We start from the raw sequence: 16,156 nt of genomic DNA, 5'->3' as shown, positions 1-16,156 counted from the left end.
CATTAATATGTTGATGTTATATTCATATTAGTCTCTATCTATTAGTCATATAAGATATAACCTATACGAAATTTGTCTTGTAAAAAAAAGCCTAATTTTGCAATAAATGATGAAAAAAAGAAAAGATATCACATAGATTATATACTAAATATATCAACAATACATGTGTATACTGAAGCGGCGTGTGAATATAATACAATGAGAGATAAGAATGTACTTGATTTTCCGTGACACGTGTAATGTATATGTCGTATGGCATCATCTAAGTGTGCCCGCTATTAATTGAATTTGAAAAAAAAAAATAAAGAAAATGTTGAAACTAAGGTAAAACAAATCAAATTTCTCCTCTTCTCAATACCTCATAGTCTATAATCTTTAATTATCCTTAACATTCTATATAAATAAGATTTGTAGCCATAACACAACATTTACATTCCAAATTAAATCCCAAGTAATAATTCCTCAATTTACAACAATTTCTATGGTAAAATTATAAGTTGGTGCAAAATACAATTTTACATTTTGCACCCCGGTCAATAATAAGAATGGTTTATTTTTTCACAATTATGATATAAACACAAAAAGAAGATGAAAAAGGGTAGAAATAAAAGCATAATTAGTAGTAGGTAAATGATTAATTAACAAGGTTAAATTAATTAATTAATTAATTAATTAATTAAGTAATAAATCAAGACTTAAAAGGTGCTCGGTGAGGAATTCCTTTTCTTCTTCTTGAATTAGAAGGAGGTGGAGGCAGCGTGGGCGGGTAAATGTCTTGTTGTGAGCCTTCACGCAAAGCTTCTCTTTCTCTCCTACTTGAAGTATTTGTATTACTATTCATTGTCATTGATATTCCTACTTCACCTTTATTATTGTTCCCTTCTATAGCAAAGCTTGCATTTCCATTCCTTCTCACTCCTACAAGCTAAAACCATTTCAATTCATCAAAATTAAAATATTAAAAACATAATCATATTAAATTTAAGCAATAAACAATAAGATCTATCAAGGACAAGGTCACACATTAGGTGGATTATATTATTGGAGTAATCATTTGAAATATCGAACATTATTGATCAATACATATCCAATTAGTATAACCACCCATCTTAAGTTGCTAGGGTGGTTGTATAATACACCATTTTTCTTCTTTTATCTTTAAAAGTTATTCTTGTTTTAACTTTTTCTTGTGAGATAGTGACTGTTGTCAAAATAGAATAGACTGTAAGTGACTGAGAAATAGTATATAGCATAAGCTAAAGAAAACGGGAGAGCTTGAAAAAATGGAGCATAAATCATGGTTATTATATGGGAGAGCCCTAAAATGGGGTTACTTAAAAATGTAAATAAGAATTTATAAGAAAATGTAAAATTTGTAGTGTTAGCAAGAATTTGTTCATAACTAATTACCACTTGATATGACATAATAAGTTGTAACACATCAAAAATAGCCAAGGCAAGCAAACACACAAGTACTAAAAAAGAAATTCCAAAAATGTAGAGAAACTCAACTTTACGTTAACAATGTTAAATATAATAAGTATTTCTTATTTGGTTAGGTTGCATGATGGAGATAGCAATGGTGTGACAATGCATGTGAGGATTGTTAATGATCATCAATGGTGAACTTTATACATAATAATACTCCAATCAACTTATTATATATGATGGTGATTTATCTTTTTATTTCCTCCTTTTTTTTCATTTCCCTTTTAAAGACTTGCATCATGTGGGTCATTTATTTCATGATCCATGTGGGCATGAGATCATCACCATTAGATGGGTTGTCAATATTACATTTTAATCAACATTATTTAATAATTAATTAACTAATTATACATTTTATAAAAATTTAATTGAATTTCACAATCGTATGATATCATGAATGTGATATACAACTTTTTTTTTTAATTCAAGTATTATCCTAATTTAAACCCCCCCCCCCCCCCCTTTATAATTACTACAATGAGAATGTCAATATAAAAGAAAATAATTCTCTTCAGCTTCTCTATAAAATAAAATGTACGGAATAATTAATTTCGGGCTAAGATTTTTCAAGACAATAATTAATTAATTACCATATACTTGAGTACAAATAGTTATTATATTTATATTTTTTTTAAAAAAAATTGCAACAATAAAATTAAAAAGGACTTGAAAAAAACTTCATTCACTTAATTATGTGCAAAGATTTTTTTTTTTTTTTTTTTTTTAAAGAATGGAGTAAAAAATAATTATACCTTGCAACCCAAAGAGCAAAAGCGAAAAGGGTCTAAAAGACTTCTCCCACAAATCTCACACAAATGAGCAACACCTTTACCAGCTTTAGGTTGAGGCCTTTGATTTAGAAACATTACTCTCGCACTGTTAATGACATACGTTTGTACTCCATTTATGTCCATCATCTTCTGTACATCTCCTACTCTTACTACATCGTGGTACGACGATCGCCTTATCTATTACAAAATCATTTATACATTTATAAATTAACAACATTATCGTATTCAGTATTATCATACCCATAATAATGGGATAGGAGTAGGGTGAGGGGGTGACCCCGCCCTGGCTCTCTGTCCGTAATTAATAGTCACATTTTTATTAATTAAAATAATAATGAATTCGTAAAAAGAAACTAACCTGGATGACTTGATGATCCTTATGCCGGGATGATCGGCAATAGTAGCAGAAAGCATCACAATGGCAGTCCAAACAAAACATGTTACATTCGCTCCTAGCGGCGTCGCCGTGGAGTCGGCAAATGTGGAAGAATGTAGTGCCTAGCATTGGCTCTAACCATGGAGGGATTGACATTGCTGCCGCTGATGATGAAAATATGAGATTATGGGAATGAATAAAATTTGAGGTGGGTGTAAATCTTTTTATTATTTAGCTAAATGTATGTATACAATGAAATGTGTGTATATAAATGTGAGATTGTACATTCAATAATTAAGATAATAAAAATAATAATAACAAGAATAAAGAAGTAAAAAGAAAAGGTGTGTTTAGGTGAATGATTGGCATTACCATTATAAGAGAGAGCTAAGTATAATTGGAGGGAAAGAGAACAATAAAAATGAGGAAAAAGGAAAAGAAAAGGTGTGTTTGGATTCTCAAAAATTAATAGGGGAATTATCATTAAATTTACAGAGAGAAAATAAAGGAAAATTAAAGGAGACTTAAACAAACTGCAACTTAAAATTCAACAACAAAGCAACGCCTCATACAAGGGGACAAAGGGTCATGAAACAAAGGAATGGAGGTAATTGGGAAATCAACGGTTGAGATTGAGTGTGGTGGATGAAGTGTAGTGTCAACCGTTTGATGGAGATAGGAGGAGAGAGAAAATGTGAATGAGTTTGGCACTTACGCTACTTTTTGGATCTTTTCTTTGCGTTGGCATTTGGGAAGGATTTGAGGGGAGTGGGTTTAGCCAACGTATGGGCATTTTTAAACTATTCTCTTTCTCTTTCTCTTCTCCATAATTATGATTCCTATATCATTGGATTTGGATTGTTTCTATGGAAGATAATGATCGACTAGTTTAAGAATTTTATCGGTTTTTTTTAATGTTGTTGATGTAGTGTTACTTACAAGTTATGATCAATGAAATAAATACAATGTTGCTTTATGAGATTTGATCAGTTTTATGTTAACCTATTTTATTCAAAAATAAATGAAATAATCAACTTAACACACATGTTAATGTACTGACGTAAACTTATAGATATACGAAGTACAATAAATATAATAGTTGAGGGTAAGGGTCTGTTCTCATTTACTGAACTCAGCTGAACTGAACTGAACTGAACTGGACTGAACTGAACTGAACTGAATTGAGTTGAACTGAACTGAACTGAACCGAACTGAACTGAAATGAATATTTTATAAGAGAAGGAAATTAGGAGCTTAACTGAACTGAACTGAACTGAACTGAACTGAACTGAACTGAGCTGAACAGAACTGAACTGAACTAAACTAAACTAAATTTCAACGTAAGAGAACAGGCCCTAAGTCTTGTATGTAGCTAGCCACACGATTTGACCACATTAATTTATAATGGTAATCTTCATTTATATGTATGAGTAACCTCAATTTTTTATAAGAGTAACTTCATGTTGTTCATAAAAGTAACCCGAATTCATTATACGAATGAATTCAAGTAATTTAGAAATAAGTAGCTTCATTTTTTTATTCAAGTAACTCCTATTCTTTTGTTTTAAACATCTTTTTTTTTTTTGAAACCCCTATATCACATTTAAGTAACCTACATACGCGTTAAGGTAACCCATTTGCTCATCATTGTAACCCCGACCCCTATTCCTTAATTAATTGTCTTGTATGTGATTAGGGGTGAAAGTTCGGTTTGCGGTTTGGATTATAGCCAAAACCGAATCCAATCCGAATTAATTCGGTTTCGGAAATCTCAATCCAAATCCAAACCGAATTAAGATTCGATCGAATCCAATCCAATCCAAACCGAATTAATTCGGTTTTCAAATTAGAATCCAATCCAAACCGAAATTTGTTCCCTTCTTTTGCAAAATTCAAACCTGAAACTCGAACTTCACCCAAAAAATTCCTACAATCATTTCTTGTTAACTACATTTTTGTGAGAGAGTAAAATATTGAGAAAAGGAGAGTTGAGAATTAGTTTTTTTTTTTAAGTTTATATATGAAAATGGAAAGTGGTTGGATAATTTGAAAAAGAAAATGGGCTACAAGTATTGGGTTGAAATTCAGTTAGTAATTTGATTTTCGGTTTTTTTAAACCCCAAACCGAATCCAATCGGTAATCCATATTCTTTAATTTTTCCAATACGAATTCAAAAAAAAAATCCAAACCGAATTACTAATTCGGTTTGGTTTTCGGTTCGGTTCGGTTTTAATCCGAATTACTTTCACCCCTATATGTGATTATGTGAAGCAATTACACCATGTGGCTAGCCACATATAAGACTTTGTGAATAGTTGATATTATGAAACTTTATAATTAAAATTAACTAGATGAAGCCCGTGCGATGCACGGTTTGTTAGTATTTTTCTTAAAAAATATTTTTCATATTTATGTGATTTTTGTTATTATATAAGCTTTAAAATATTCGATAAAATTCCTAATCTCAAAAGATAATATTTTGTATTTAACTAATCTAAACTTTAGTATCTCATTTGTCAATTTTGCTTACATGACATTTGAATTATTTAATTGTAAAAGAAATTAATAATCTCTTATTTAATTAGCTACAACTTAAATTTATAATCCTACATGGCGCACTAAGAAAATTAAATCCTACGTGGCTCTCTAAAAACTCGGGGAAAAACTCCCCTTTATATATATATATATATATATATATATATATATATATATATATATATATATATATATTAGATTCTTATATGTGGCTAACCATATAATATGACCACTGTTTTAGGTGTTTTTGTCCCTCGGGAGAGTTACGACACGAAGACTGATCCGGGATGAGCTGTACCTGCAAAACAAACGGAGACACTAGTTGGGTGGTGCTCCGCCTCCGACGCACAAGTTAGAAACTTGAAGGGAGAAAAAGATGCGGAAGTTTAGGTAGGGATCTGCTCGGATTCCAAGCTCAGGAGATGTCTCTATAAAAGAGTAAATGTGTAATAAATGATAAAACGTGCCCTCAAAATGAGGGACATCCCCCTATTTATAGGGTCTTTGGAAATTGTGCCCCTGATTAGGTTACAGAACCCTAATCATTGGTGGGCTACGCCGTTTTGTGGCGTCCTCAGGATTTGGGCCTGAAGGCCGCCATTTTCCCTTTATTTCTGGAGTGACACGTGTCAAGCAGGGATTGGTCCACTTTGGGCCATCCTGAGGCTGACACGTGTCATCCTCTGATTGGACCACGTGGCGGGGTAAAATTACCCTAAACATTTGCCCCTCACAGATGTGACGTGGCACGCCACGTGGCATCTGTGACACATGTCACGCTCCGGTTTGCGGTAATTTTACCGTTAAAGAATAATCGTTCACCTTCCGAGTAAATTACGGAAATGCCCCCATATTTACCCTCTATATATAGCCGTTTTACCCTCATAATTTTGTACGTTTACAAAAATTTCCTAGAGAGAAAAACTTTGAGAGAGCAGAAGTCATCCGTTTGAGTCAGACGCGAGTAAGAAAGTTTGTTCTTCGACGACCCAGCCGGACCTGCCTTCCTTCGGATATCAAATCCTAAGGTACCGTCTCTGTCTCTCTCAGCTCTTTTCTTTTTTCACCGCTTGTACATATTTCTTGCAATAAATGGATGCATCACCAACACACACGGCACAGCCTAGGTTAGAGTCCAGCCGATCACCAGGGACGGCTGAGTCTAGGACTGGGAGTGCCGTCTCCGGGTGTTGGGACCACCCTTTGCCTTGGATTCCGACCAGTTATGTGTATGTGCAGGACACCATGGCTCGGACAATGCAGACGGCAACGGATCCAAATTACAAAAGCGAAGGCTCAGGCGGCCAAACGCCTGAGGGAGAAACGTTTGGTCAGGGAGGCCAGACGGCTCTGGAGAGATCCCCTCCGCGCGCCCCTTCAACCCCTGCTGACTCTTTCTTGGAAGAGTGTGACCAAGGCGGCGACGAGGCCGTCTCTGCCCCCTTGGGTCAAAGTGAGGAGGAGACGGAGAGTGACAGCTCCGCCTCTACCTCTGAGAGCAGTGATGACTTACCCCCGCTTCCAGATAGCGAGGAGGAAGAAAGGAAAAAGTGGAGCGAGAAGGATGATCCCTTCAGCATCCACGTCTCCTCCAAGGACTGGATCCAAATGGAGGAAAACTTGAAAAATTTTACGAAAATGCACCCGCTAGGAGACGGGTATAGGATCCGGGTGCCGCCTGAGTTTGGCACCATCGCCTGGGGGGACGATCAACAGAACGCCAACATCTATTTCGACTGTTATGAGGCGGCGTTCAAAGTTGGTCTTTGCTTCCCCCTTCACCAGGCGGTGAAGACAATTTTAAGAGTCTACGGCCTTGGGGTTTGGCAACTTACCCCCAACTCTTGGACCAACATTCTGGGGTATGTTGCCGCCTGCGAGTTCCAGGGGCTTAACCCCGGCTGGGAGGCTTTTGCAAGCATGCACTATCTTAGCAGAAGCCCAGGCAGCTGGAGGGCGTGGTACACTCTAACCACGCAGCCGCAATATATGATGACCTTGGACAAGGTCTCAAAGTTCGATGGCTGGAAGCACAGGTTCTACCTGATGTCAGCCCCAACCAAACGGGAAAATTATGAATTCCGTCTGTACAATAAGAAGCCCGACTTGTTGGGCAGGAAGTGCGCTCTTCCCCGGATCCCAGAGGAAGATTTTGACAAGATAATTGAGGCAGACTTTTTCGGCCTCACAGACGCAACTCTGTCAACCGGGGAAACAATAAAAGTTCCCAAGAATTGGATCCCCAAGAGCGCCTGGTTCAGGGATGAATGTTTCCTAGCCGCCTGCGGGCTAGGGCACATGTTTATAAAACGTATGCGCTTGAGTTTATACCGTCTGTAGTATTTTTCTATCGAAATTGATTTATGATATTGACCAATTTCTTTCTTTTTGCAGAAGAAGCTCTAAACATGCTGTAGTCGGAGAAAACTCCTAAACGGTCTTCTGCAACCATCCGCAAAGATCTTGCGGAGAAAGCTACGGCTGAGCTCAAGGCCAAGGTAACAAACGCCTGACCCTTTCATACGTTGATCCCTTAAAATCATTTTCCCGGATGCTAACCTTAACTTTTGTTATTTTTTCAGGGAGGAGAGGTTGGAAAGTCGTTTGAGAAGCAACTCAAACGGGCTAGGGAGGAGAACCCTGCCGTTCTCAATAAAATAAAAAAATCTACCTCTGCATCAACTCCTGGCGCCTCAGCCGGGGCTAAGACGATGCGGATAGCGGGGCGACTCGAGAAGGTAGGCGGCAGCCTGTGCCTTGATCTTGTCAACCCCTTATCAGCAGCCGCGGGGTTCACCACGCCTGCAAGCGGTTCCCGCTTGGCCGGCTCTGAAGGTAAGAACCCTTTTGAATCCCCGCTTGAGCTGGGGTGGCCTTTACGGGTGAAATCCCACTCCCAACAGACGTCATCCTCAGACGGTCGGCAACAAATAGGTGCTGCCTTAGTTTCGCACTCATCACGTATTGATTGTGGTGCAGATCAATCTCCCCGCTGGCCAGACGTCCAGAAGCATGCCAAGGCCATGCTGGAAGCCGTCTGGAAGAGGGATAAGGACAATATCCCTGGGATAGAGACGTTCAATCTTGAACGCATTCTATCCCTTCTGGCTGAGGTAAGAAACTTGTCAATTCAATTTTATTTTTTCCAAGTGTCTTATCCCGCCTGCCATACTTATGCTGCCTGACTTTTTGCAGGCCATGCTGCGGGTGGAAGGGCTCAAACGTCCTTATTCCCGCAAACGGGAAGAGGTAAAAAGGGCCAAGAAGTCCGCCATAGACGCTGATAATATTGCTTTACACTTGACTATCGTAAATAAACTTGAAACTAAAGCAATAATTATGACACAGACGTCTAGAATCCAGCAGCTGGAGGCGGATCTGGAGATGGCCAAACAGCAGGCGTCGGATGCTGAGACGGCTAAGAAGGCGGCGGAGGAGGCCCAGGAAAAGGCGGATGAGAGCGCCAAGAAGGCTGATGAGACGCTCAAGAAGGACCAGACGGACCTTGGCACACTCAAAGGTGTTTCCGAAGAGAACACCAAACTAAAGGCCAAGGTTCAAAAGCTGGAGAAGGAGGCTGCTCAGGCTCAGAAGAACTTTGCAGCAACCCTGGAGGCGGAGCAAAACCGCCTTGTTGCTGAGAGTGATGCTGACAATGACGCCCGTATGAAGATTGCCTGGGCTGCCTTGTACCCAGACGCGGATTATAGCATCTGGGCACTGGCGCACAGCTATGCCGAGTACGTGGTGTACTTGAGAGAACAAGGCGAGCCAGAGCCTGCCTCTTTCGAAGCCTGGGTCAACTCCAACAATGAGCCGTCCGCGCCTGAGCTTCCTGGTCCTGGTGAAGCACAGGAGATACCCTCAGATGATGAGGAGAAGGAGGGGGACCAGGAGGCTCCGTCTGCAGGCCAGAAGTGACCACTCAGCGGCAGTATGCCAATCTTTGCTTTTTATTTTCTTTTATTCAGCGGTTGTATGCCAAAACTTACCTTTTCCGGCCTGCGTGCCGAGTATCCTTGTATTTACCGGCTAAGGAGCCGGGTAAATTAACAATTACTTTCACCCGGACGGGGTCCGGTTAACATTTGATCCACTACAACCGTTTGGTTGGGTGGACTTTATGAAATGCACCGACTGAGTCGGTTTTAATCATTTTGCATTTAATTTTTAATTTTTTTATTTCTGCCTAACTTATGAAAAGCATGCGGCGATTTTTTTTGCCGAACTAGTCAATAGTCTGGCTGTCCTTGCCCCTGGACGGCTGTGTGATTGGTTTCAAGTGGAGTTGGTTGATTGACTTGAAAACGTCTGATGCTGCAAAGAGCATGATATGTTTGTAAGTCAATCAATCACAGTAGTGATTGCCCCAAACCAAGTGCACAGCCGTACATCAACAGGCGTTTCAGTCACTACACAGACGGCGTTTGTCCGTCTTGGTAGAGATTTCTTAGCCATTGAACAACTCTTTTGCCCCAATTGGGGTGGGAAGTGCAATTTTTTGAATAGATAACCTAAGTGAGAACTTCAGCCGGTGACCGACTGATGCCTATGGGCATCCGGTATCCGGAAACTTAATTCATTCTTCATAGGTTATTTTGGTCAGACGGCTATGAGTTGACCAATTTGGTCGTTCAATTTTTGTCGTCTACATAGGTACGTAGAACCGACAAATAGTCTGTTCTCTGCAACGATTGCACCCGGAGGGGTGTCGCCGGACGCCTTTGTCCATGTTGGGACAGGCGATTTTATAAAGTGAGCAACCATCTGGCCATTTTAGCCTCTGGTCTTGTTTGAGACCGGTTGTATAGCCACTAAACATTTCTGTGCTTAGTTTTTAGTCAGTATTGAATTTACACTAAGTATCGAACTTAGTTTTTTAAACAAACGGGTCAGTCTGGGAATTACCCAGGCAGATAATCAGGCAATTGAATAAACAATGTATCAAACTTAAATAAACAAAGGATCCGAGTATTACCCAGGCGGTCCAACAAATGTAACCTTTACTAAGTGTCAAACTTAGTTAGGTAAAGAAGAATCCGCCTGGGTATTACCCGGATGGATAATCAAACAATAACTCAATTTTGCAAACAAAGTCTGGATCTTCATTAATTGACTCACTGTTTTCAAAAAGTTTACAATCTCAGAAGTAGTACTTTTTTAGATTGTCTAAATTCCAAGTTCTAGGGGCCTTCCCAATTTGGAGTTAGCTTCCCCAGCTCATTGGCCCTACCGGTTGCCTCCATTTTCCGTAACACTAAGTCGTCAACTTTCAAAGGACGCTTGTGTACTTTTTTGTTGTAGGCTCTCGTCATTCTCAGACGGTAAATCTCATGACGCAAGGCGGCATTGCCCCTGCGTTCTGGGAGTGAATCCAATGTCAAGCGCATTGCTTCCCAGTTTGCCTCTTCATCATATAGCATGACTCTGAGAGTCGGCTCGTAGTGTTCGATGGGCAAGACGGCTTCAGCACCGTAAACCATGAGAAATGGGGTTTCACCGGTTGCCCCTTTTGCTGTTGTCCGGATGGCCCATAGGACATGGATTAACTCTTCTGCCCACAAGCCACCGGCTCTTTCTATTTTCTTCTTAATTCCGTCTGAGATGAGTTTGTTGAAGGCTTCAACTTGGCCGTTTGCTTGGGGCCGGCCAACAGATGCAAAACAGCTTGAGATCCCCTGATCTCCCAACCAAGTTTTTAGCTGAGGCGTCTCAAACTGAGGACCAATATCAAACACCATAGACATAGGCACTCCATACCGGGTGATAATGTTCTTCCAAATGAAGGAAATTACGTCTGAGGTCTTGATATTTTTAACCGCCTCAGCCTCCACCCACTTGGTGAAATAATCCACAGCCACCAAGATGTAGCGCTTTCCGCCTGGAGCAGGCGTGTAGGGACCTAGAATGTCCATGCCCCATTTTGCAAACGGGATTGGGCTGTGGATAGCCGTCAGATCAATAGCCGGATGGTGAATGAGTTTGCCAAACTTTTGGCACTTGTCACATTTCTTCACCAACTCCTTGGCGTCTGCTTCAAGAGTGGGCCAAAAGTAATGTCGTCTGGCTCTGACGGCTAGGGACCTGCCGCCTATGTGGGAGGCGCAGAATCCCGAATGCAAGTCTTCGAGAACTTCCTTCCCCTTTTCTGGGTTGACACACTTCAACAGGGGCTTAAGAAACCCCGCCTTGAAGAGTTCTCCATTTTTCAACTCGAAGCTTGCAGCTCGCTTTTTCAGGACGGCTGCCTCCTATGGCGAATCAGGAAGTGTGCCGTCTGAGAGATAGGCCCGGATGCCATCCATCCAGGTAGAGCTTCGGTCTAGAATTCCAATGGGATCTTCATAGATTCTTCTCTTTTCAAGAACTTCCAAAAAGACAGACCGATGCGTATCATGGCAGGTGGAAGACGCCAGTTTTGACAATGCATCCGCCTGGTTGTTTTCTGACCTAGGCACTTGACTCAGACGGAATTCCTCAAGCGCCTTGGTCTCTTCTTTGACTGCCTGAAGATATTTAATCATAGCCGGATGAGTAGCCTCATAGCTTCCCTCATACTGGCTAACGACCAATTGAGAATCAGAGTAGGCGTCAATTTTCATGGCCCCTGCCGCCTTACACATGCGAATGCCGGCTAGCAGGGCTTCATATTCCGCCTCATTGTTAGAGGCCTGAAACTTGAAGCGTAGTGCATACTCAAATTTGTCCCCTTCAGGAGACTCGTAAATTACGCCTACACCACAGCCGTTCTTAGTAGAGCTCCCGTCTACATACACTTTCCAAACCTGATCAAGATTATCCGGAGCCACCGGACGGGTCATTTCAACAATGAAGTCGGCAAACGCCTGACCTTTCACTGCCTTCCTTGGTTCGTAAGTGATTTCAAGACTTTGCATTTCAATAGCCCATTTCAACATTCTCCCGGATGAGTCCAAGGTAGACATTGGCCGCTTGAGTGGCTGGTCGGTGTAAATCACCACCGGGTGTGCCAAAAAGTAAGGTTTCAACTTTTTGAATGCCATATACAAAGCAAGGCCAAATTTTTCAACCATGGGGTACCGGAGTTTAGCATTTTTAAGAACATGGCTAATGAAGTAAACCGGGAGCTGCACGCCGTCTCGCTCAGCAAGGAGAACGTCACTGAGGGCATGATCTGAGACGACTAAGTACATATACAACGTCTCCCTAGGCAAAGGGCTGACCAACCTAGGTAGAGAATGTAAATGCTCTTTCAACCTCTGTAACGCCGCCTCAGCCTCATCCCCCCATTCAAATCTGGTCTTCTTCCTGATTGCCTGGAAGAAGTAGAGGCATTTTTCGCCTGACCGGCTGAGGAACCTCCCCAGGGCGGCCAGGCGGCCGGTGAGCCTCTGCACTTCCTTGACAGAACGGGGTGACTTCATGTCTATTACCGCCTGTATCTTTTCAAGGTTAGCCTCTATCCCCCTTTGATCAATCAGGAATCCGAGAAACTTCCCAGACTCAACACCAAAGACGCATTTCTTAGGATTTAACATAACCCTATACCGCCTGAGGGTGGTGAATGTTTCTCGGAGATCAGCAAGGTGATCCGTCTGTAGCTTGGATTTGACTATCATGTCATCAATGTACGCCTCCACATTCCTCCCAATCTGATTAATGAAGACCGTATTAATCATCCGTTGGAAAGTGGCAGGCGCATTTTTCAAGCCAAACGACATCACCGTATAACAGAATAGCCCCTGATCAGTGACGAAGGCCGTCTTCTCTTGATCTTTCTTCCACAGGGGTATCTGATGGAAGCTGGAGTAGGCATCCATAAAACTCATCAAGGCGTGACCAGCTGTAGAGTCGACCAGACTGTCGATCTTTGGAAGCGGGTAACTGTCCTTTGGACACGCCTTGTTGAGATCTGTGTAATCAACACACATGCGCCAGGTCCCATTCGGTTTCTTAACAAGGACCACATTGGCCACCCAGTCGGGAAAGTTACAAGGCCGAATGAACCTGGCGTCTAGCAGCTTTTTGACTTCGGCAGCTGCCGCCTGACTTCTTTCCTCGCCGTGGTTTCTTTTCTTTTGCCGGATGGGCTTCTTTTTGGGGTCCACGGCGAGTTTGTGGACAGCGAGATCCGGGCTGGCGCCTGGCATCTCTTCCACTTCAAAGGCAAAAATGTCTTTGAATTCCTTCAGCAAAAGGTGCAAGCTTGCACCTAAGGTAGCATGAGCAACCGTCCCAACCTTAACAGTACGTTCTGGACGGCTGTCATCCAGAACGAGATCAATGCTTTCGCCAGCCGGTTGGGGACGGAACTCATCTGACCGTTCACCGGCCAGTGATTGCTATTTTTTCTCTTTCTTCACCTCCACTAGCAGAGGTGCCTTTCTTTTCTTTCCGGCTGCTGGTGGGGCAGGAGCTGAGTCGGCATCCTTGACATTGTCAAGGTTTATGGGTTCCTGACCGCCTGGGGCCACGGTATCTCTGACGGTTGAGAGATAACACTCTCGGGCCGTCTTCTGATCCCCATTCAGGGAACCCACAGTGCCGTCATCTCTCTCATACTTAATGAGCATGAGAGATGGGATGATTACTGCCTTGGCTACGTTGAGGGTCGGCCGACCAAGGATAATGTTTTAGGCGGTCAACTCCTCAACGACCAAGAATCTGACGACAATATGTCGTCCTTGGCCCTTCTCTCCCAGCCGGATGGGTAAGTCAATCCTTCCGGCTGGGTAGATCATCCCACCCCCAAAACCTACCAAGGGGTGGGTGACCGGATGCATGCTGCTGACATTGTATTTCAGCTTTTGCAGGCACCGGAGACTGATGATGTCTGATGAGCTGCCGGTGTTTATAAGGATCCGTCCAACCAGCTGGTTAGCAACCTTACATTCAATGACCACCGGGTCATCATGAGGGCGGCGGACGCTGCCCCTATCCTTCTCAGTGATCAAGACGTCTGGGAAGGAAGAGCTGACAGACGCCTGCTCATCATCATCTTTGTCCATCTTTCGAAGATAGCTCTTGGTGCCCCGGATGGTAGGGCCACCACATGAGAACCCGCCTGCTATAGTGTAGACCGGCTCCTTGTCGGTATCCGAACTACTAGCAGGCTGAGGGGTAGTCTTGGAGGACTGACCCTTGTTTTTCTTTTTTGCCCCGGCTGGGGACTTAGAAATGTAGGACTTCAACAGCCCTTTGTCAGCCAGACGGTCCAACGCCCGCTGAAGACTAAAGCAGTCGTTGGTGTCATGGTCGACCTCCTCATGGAACTGACAAAATTTATTTTTGTTCCGTGACTGGACAGAACTCTTCATAGGATTCGGTTTCTCAATGGACAGCCGGTCCTTTACCTCCATGAGGATGGAGTTGCAGTCTTTGTTAAACTCGTACTTGGGGACGTACGGTTTAAACTCTTTCTTTTTCTTCTGGGACGGCTGATCAGAGTCAGCAACCGCCCAGACTTCTTTTCTTTTCTTGCTCTCTTCTTTGTTTTTGGCCGGCTGAGCAGACCGGCTGTCTTTTTGCTTGTCGGACTTTTTGGAGTCCGACTGGCTTCCAGGCGAGCAGAGGTCGGTAGCTTGGATGTAGCTTTCCGCCTCCCTCAGGGCCGCCTGTAAGGTGAAAGCCCCTTTTCTGACAAGGTCGAACTTAAAAGTCGACCCGTCTCTCAGACCCTTGAAAAGTCTGTAAACGCGACCTCGTCAGACAGTCCTTGAATCTGAATTCTTATCAAATTGAACCGCCTGACATATGAGCGCAGCCCTTCTCTCTCTCCCTGCTTAACAGTGCTCAAATCAAGGCTTGTTTTCTTAGCAGGGATGTTCATTGAGAAGTTGGAAGCAAACAGGAAGGCGAGCTTCCTGAAGCTATCGATGGACCCGGCTGGCAAATTGCCAAACCATTGTTGGGCAATGCCCTTCAATGTAGCCGGGAAGCACCGACACCAAGTGCCATCATCCAACCCCTGCAAATACATGAGGTTGGTGTAAGCCATAAGGTGGTCTTCCGGGTTGGTGGTACCATCATAGGTACCAACCAACACATTCTTAACCTTGGCCGGCTGGGCCGCCTCGGTTATCTCCCGGGTGAACGCAGAAGGCTGTTCACCCATGCGCAGCAGACGGAGCTGCCAGTCCAATGGCTGGACATTTGGATATGCCGCCTGACCTCCAAAGAAGGCCGGCTGCATGAGGTGAGGAGGATACTGTCCGTAAGCCTGAGTAGGCACATACGGTACAGCTCCAATCATGTGAGGGCCAGAATGGACAGTATTACAGCCTGTCTTGCTCTCATGCAAGGAGGGTGCACTCCCTGCAGAAATATTGTTGAAGGTGTCTGGAAAGTTTGACGTTGAAGCCGACTCAGACAGCGATTGGTTTCTCTTCCGGTTGATGATCTCCCGGGCATCAAGAGTTGATTTTTTACTTCTCACCGGCTGCTGAGTCCGGCGAGTGTTGTTGGTATTCTTCTCAGGAAGGAGAATTCTTGACCAATCAATGGTCCCGGCTGCCTTCTCCTTTGGATGTGGAGTGGGCTGCCGGTTTCTGACTGACTTCCCCTTCTCTGGAGGAGTCTTCTTAACCGACTGACCTTTACTTGGGCCAGCCCGGCTTTTGGTGATCAGCTCTTTAATTTCACCCTTGAAACTTGTCATGAATCTCATGAGTTCATCTCGGGTGACAGGGGCTGATCCAGCTGCCGTTTGGGTTTCCCCTTCCGGCTGCCCAGAGGGTCGACTTGGACCCGCCTGGGAGGCACCCCGCTCTAGAGTGTCTCTGGGCCGGATGCGTTTGGTTCTGAGAGAGCCGTCTTCGGCTGTAAAGGCTTCGACTTGAGGGTCTTCATCCTCCTCATGGTCTGTAAAAACTTCTGGTTCTTCACCCAGACGGTTAGGTGGTACAGACTCTTGAACCATCTTCGAGGTACTCTCCCCACAGACGGCGCCAAATGTTTTGGGTGTTTTTGTCCCTCGGGAGAGTTACG

General features: G+C 43.2%; 1 protein-coding gene across 1 annotated transcript; it reads right to left on the bottom strand.

Moving 5' to 3' along the window:
- Window positions 1-407: 407 nt before the first annotated feature.
- Window positions 408-3,295, bottom strand: LOC145611662 (protein RGF1 INDUCIBLE TRANSCRIPTION FACTOR 1-like). The gene is made up of 3 exons (XM_081667016.1): window positions 2,638-3,295; window positions 2,241-2,456; window positions 408-925 (listed from the first exon to the last, which is right to left on the bottom strand). Exons 1-3 carry the CDS (start codon window positions 2,809-2,811, stop codon window positions 689-691), a joined length of 627 nt encoding a protein of 208 aa, XP_081523142.1. The 5' UTR covers window positions 2,812-3,295; the 3' UTR covers window positions 408-688.
- Between the last annotated feature and the right edge of the window lie 12,861 nt (window positions 3,296-16,156).

The sequence above is a fragment of the Chenopodium album genome, chromosome 3, assembly GCF_948465745.1.
Source record: "Chenopodium album chromosome 3, dcCheAlbu1.1, whole genome shotgun sequence".
Lineage (NCBI taxonomy): Eukaryota > Viridiplantae > Streptophyta > Magnoliopsida > Caryophyllales > Amaranthaceae > Chenopodium > Chenopodium album.
Note: the sequence above shows the minus strand (reverse complement) of the source record. Positions and strands in the feature narration are given on the sequence as shown.

Bases quoted from the DNA above. Each gene is read 5' to 3' on its own strand.
- LOC145611662 (XM_081667016.1), bottom strand. From the start codon at position 2,811: ATGTCAATCCCTCCATGGTTAGAGCCAATGCTAGGCACTACATTCTTC. The intron at 2,457-2,637 runs GTTAGTTTCTTT...ATTTTGTAATAG, and splicing joins AGGATCATCAAGTCATCCAG to ATAAGGCGATCGTCGTACCA. The intron at 926-2,240 runs GTATAATTATTT...AAATGGTTTTAG, and splicing joins TTTGCTCTTTGGGTTGCAAG to CTTGTAGGAGTGAGAAGGAA.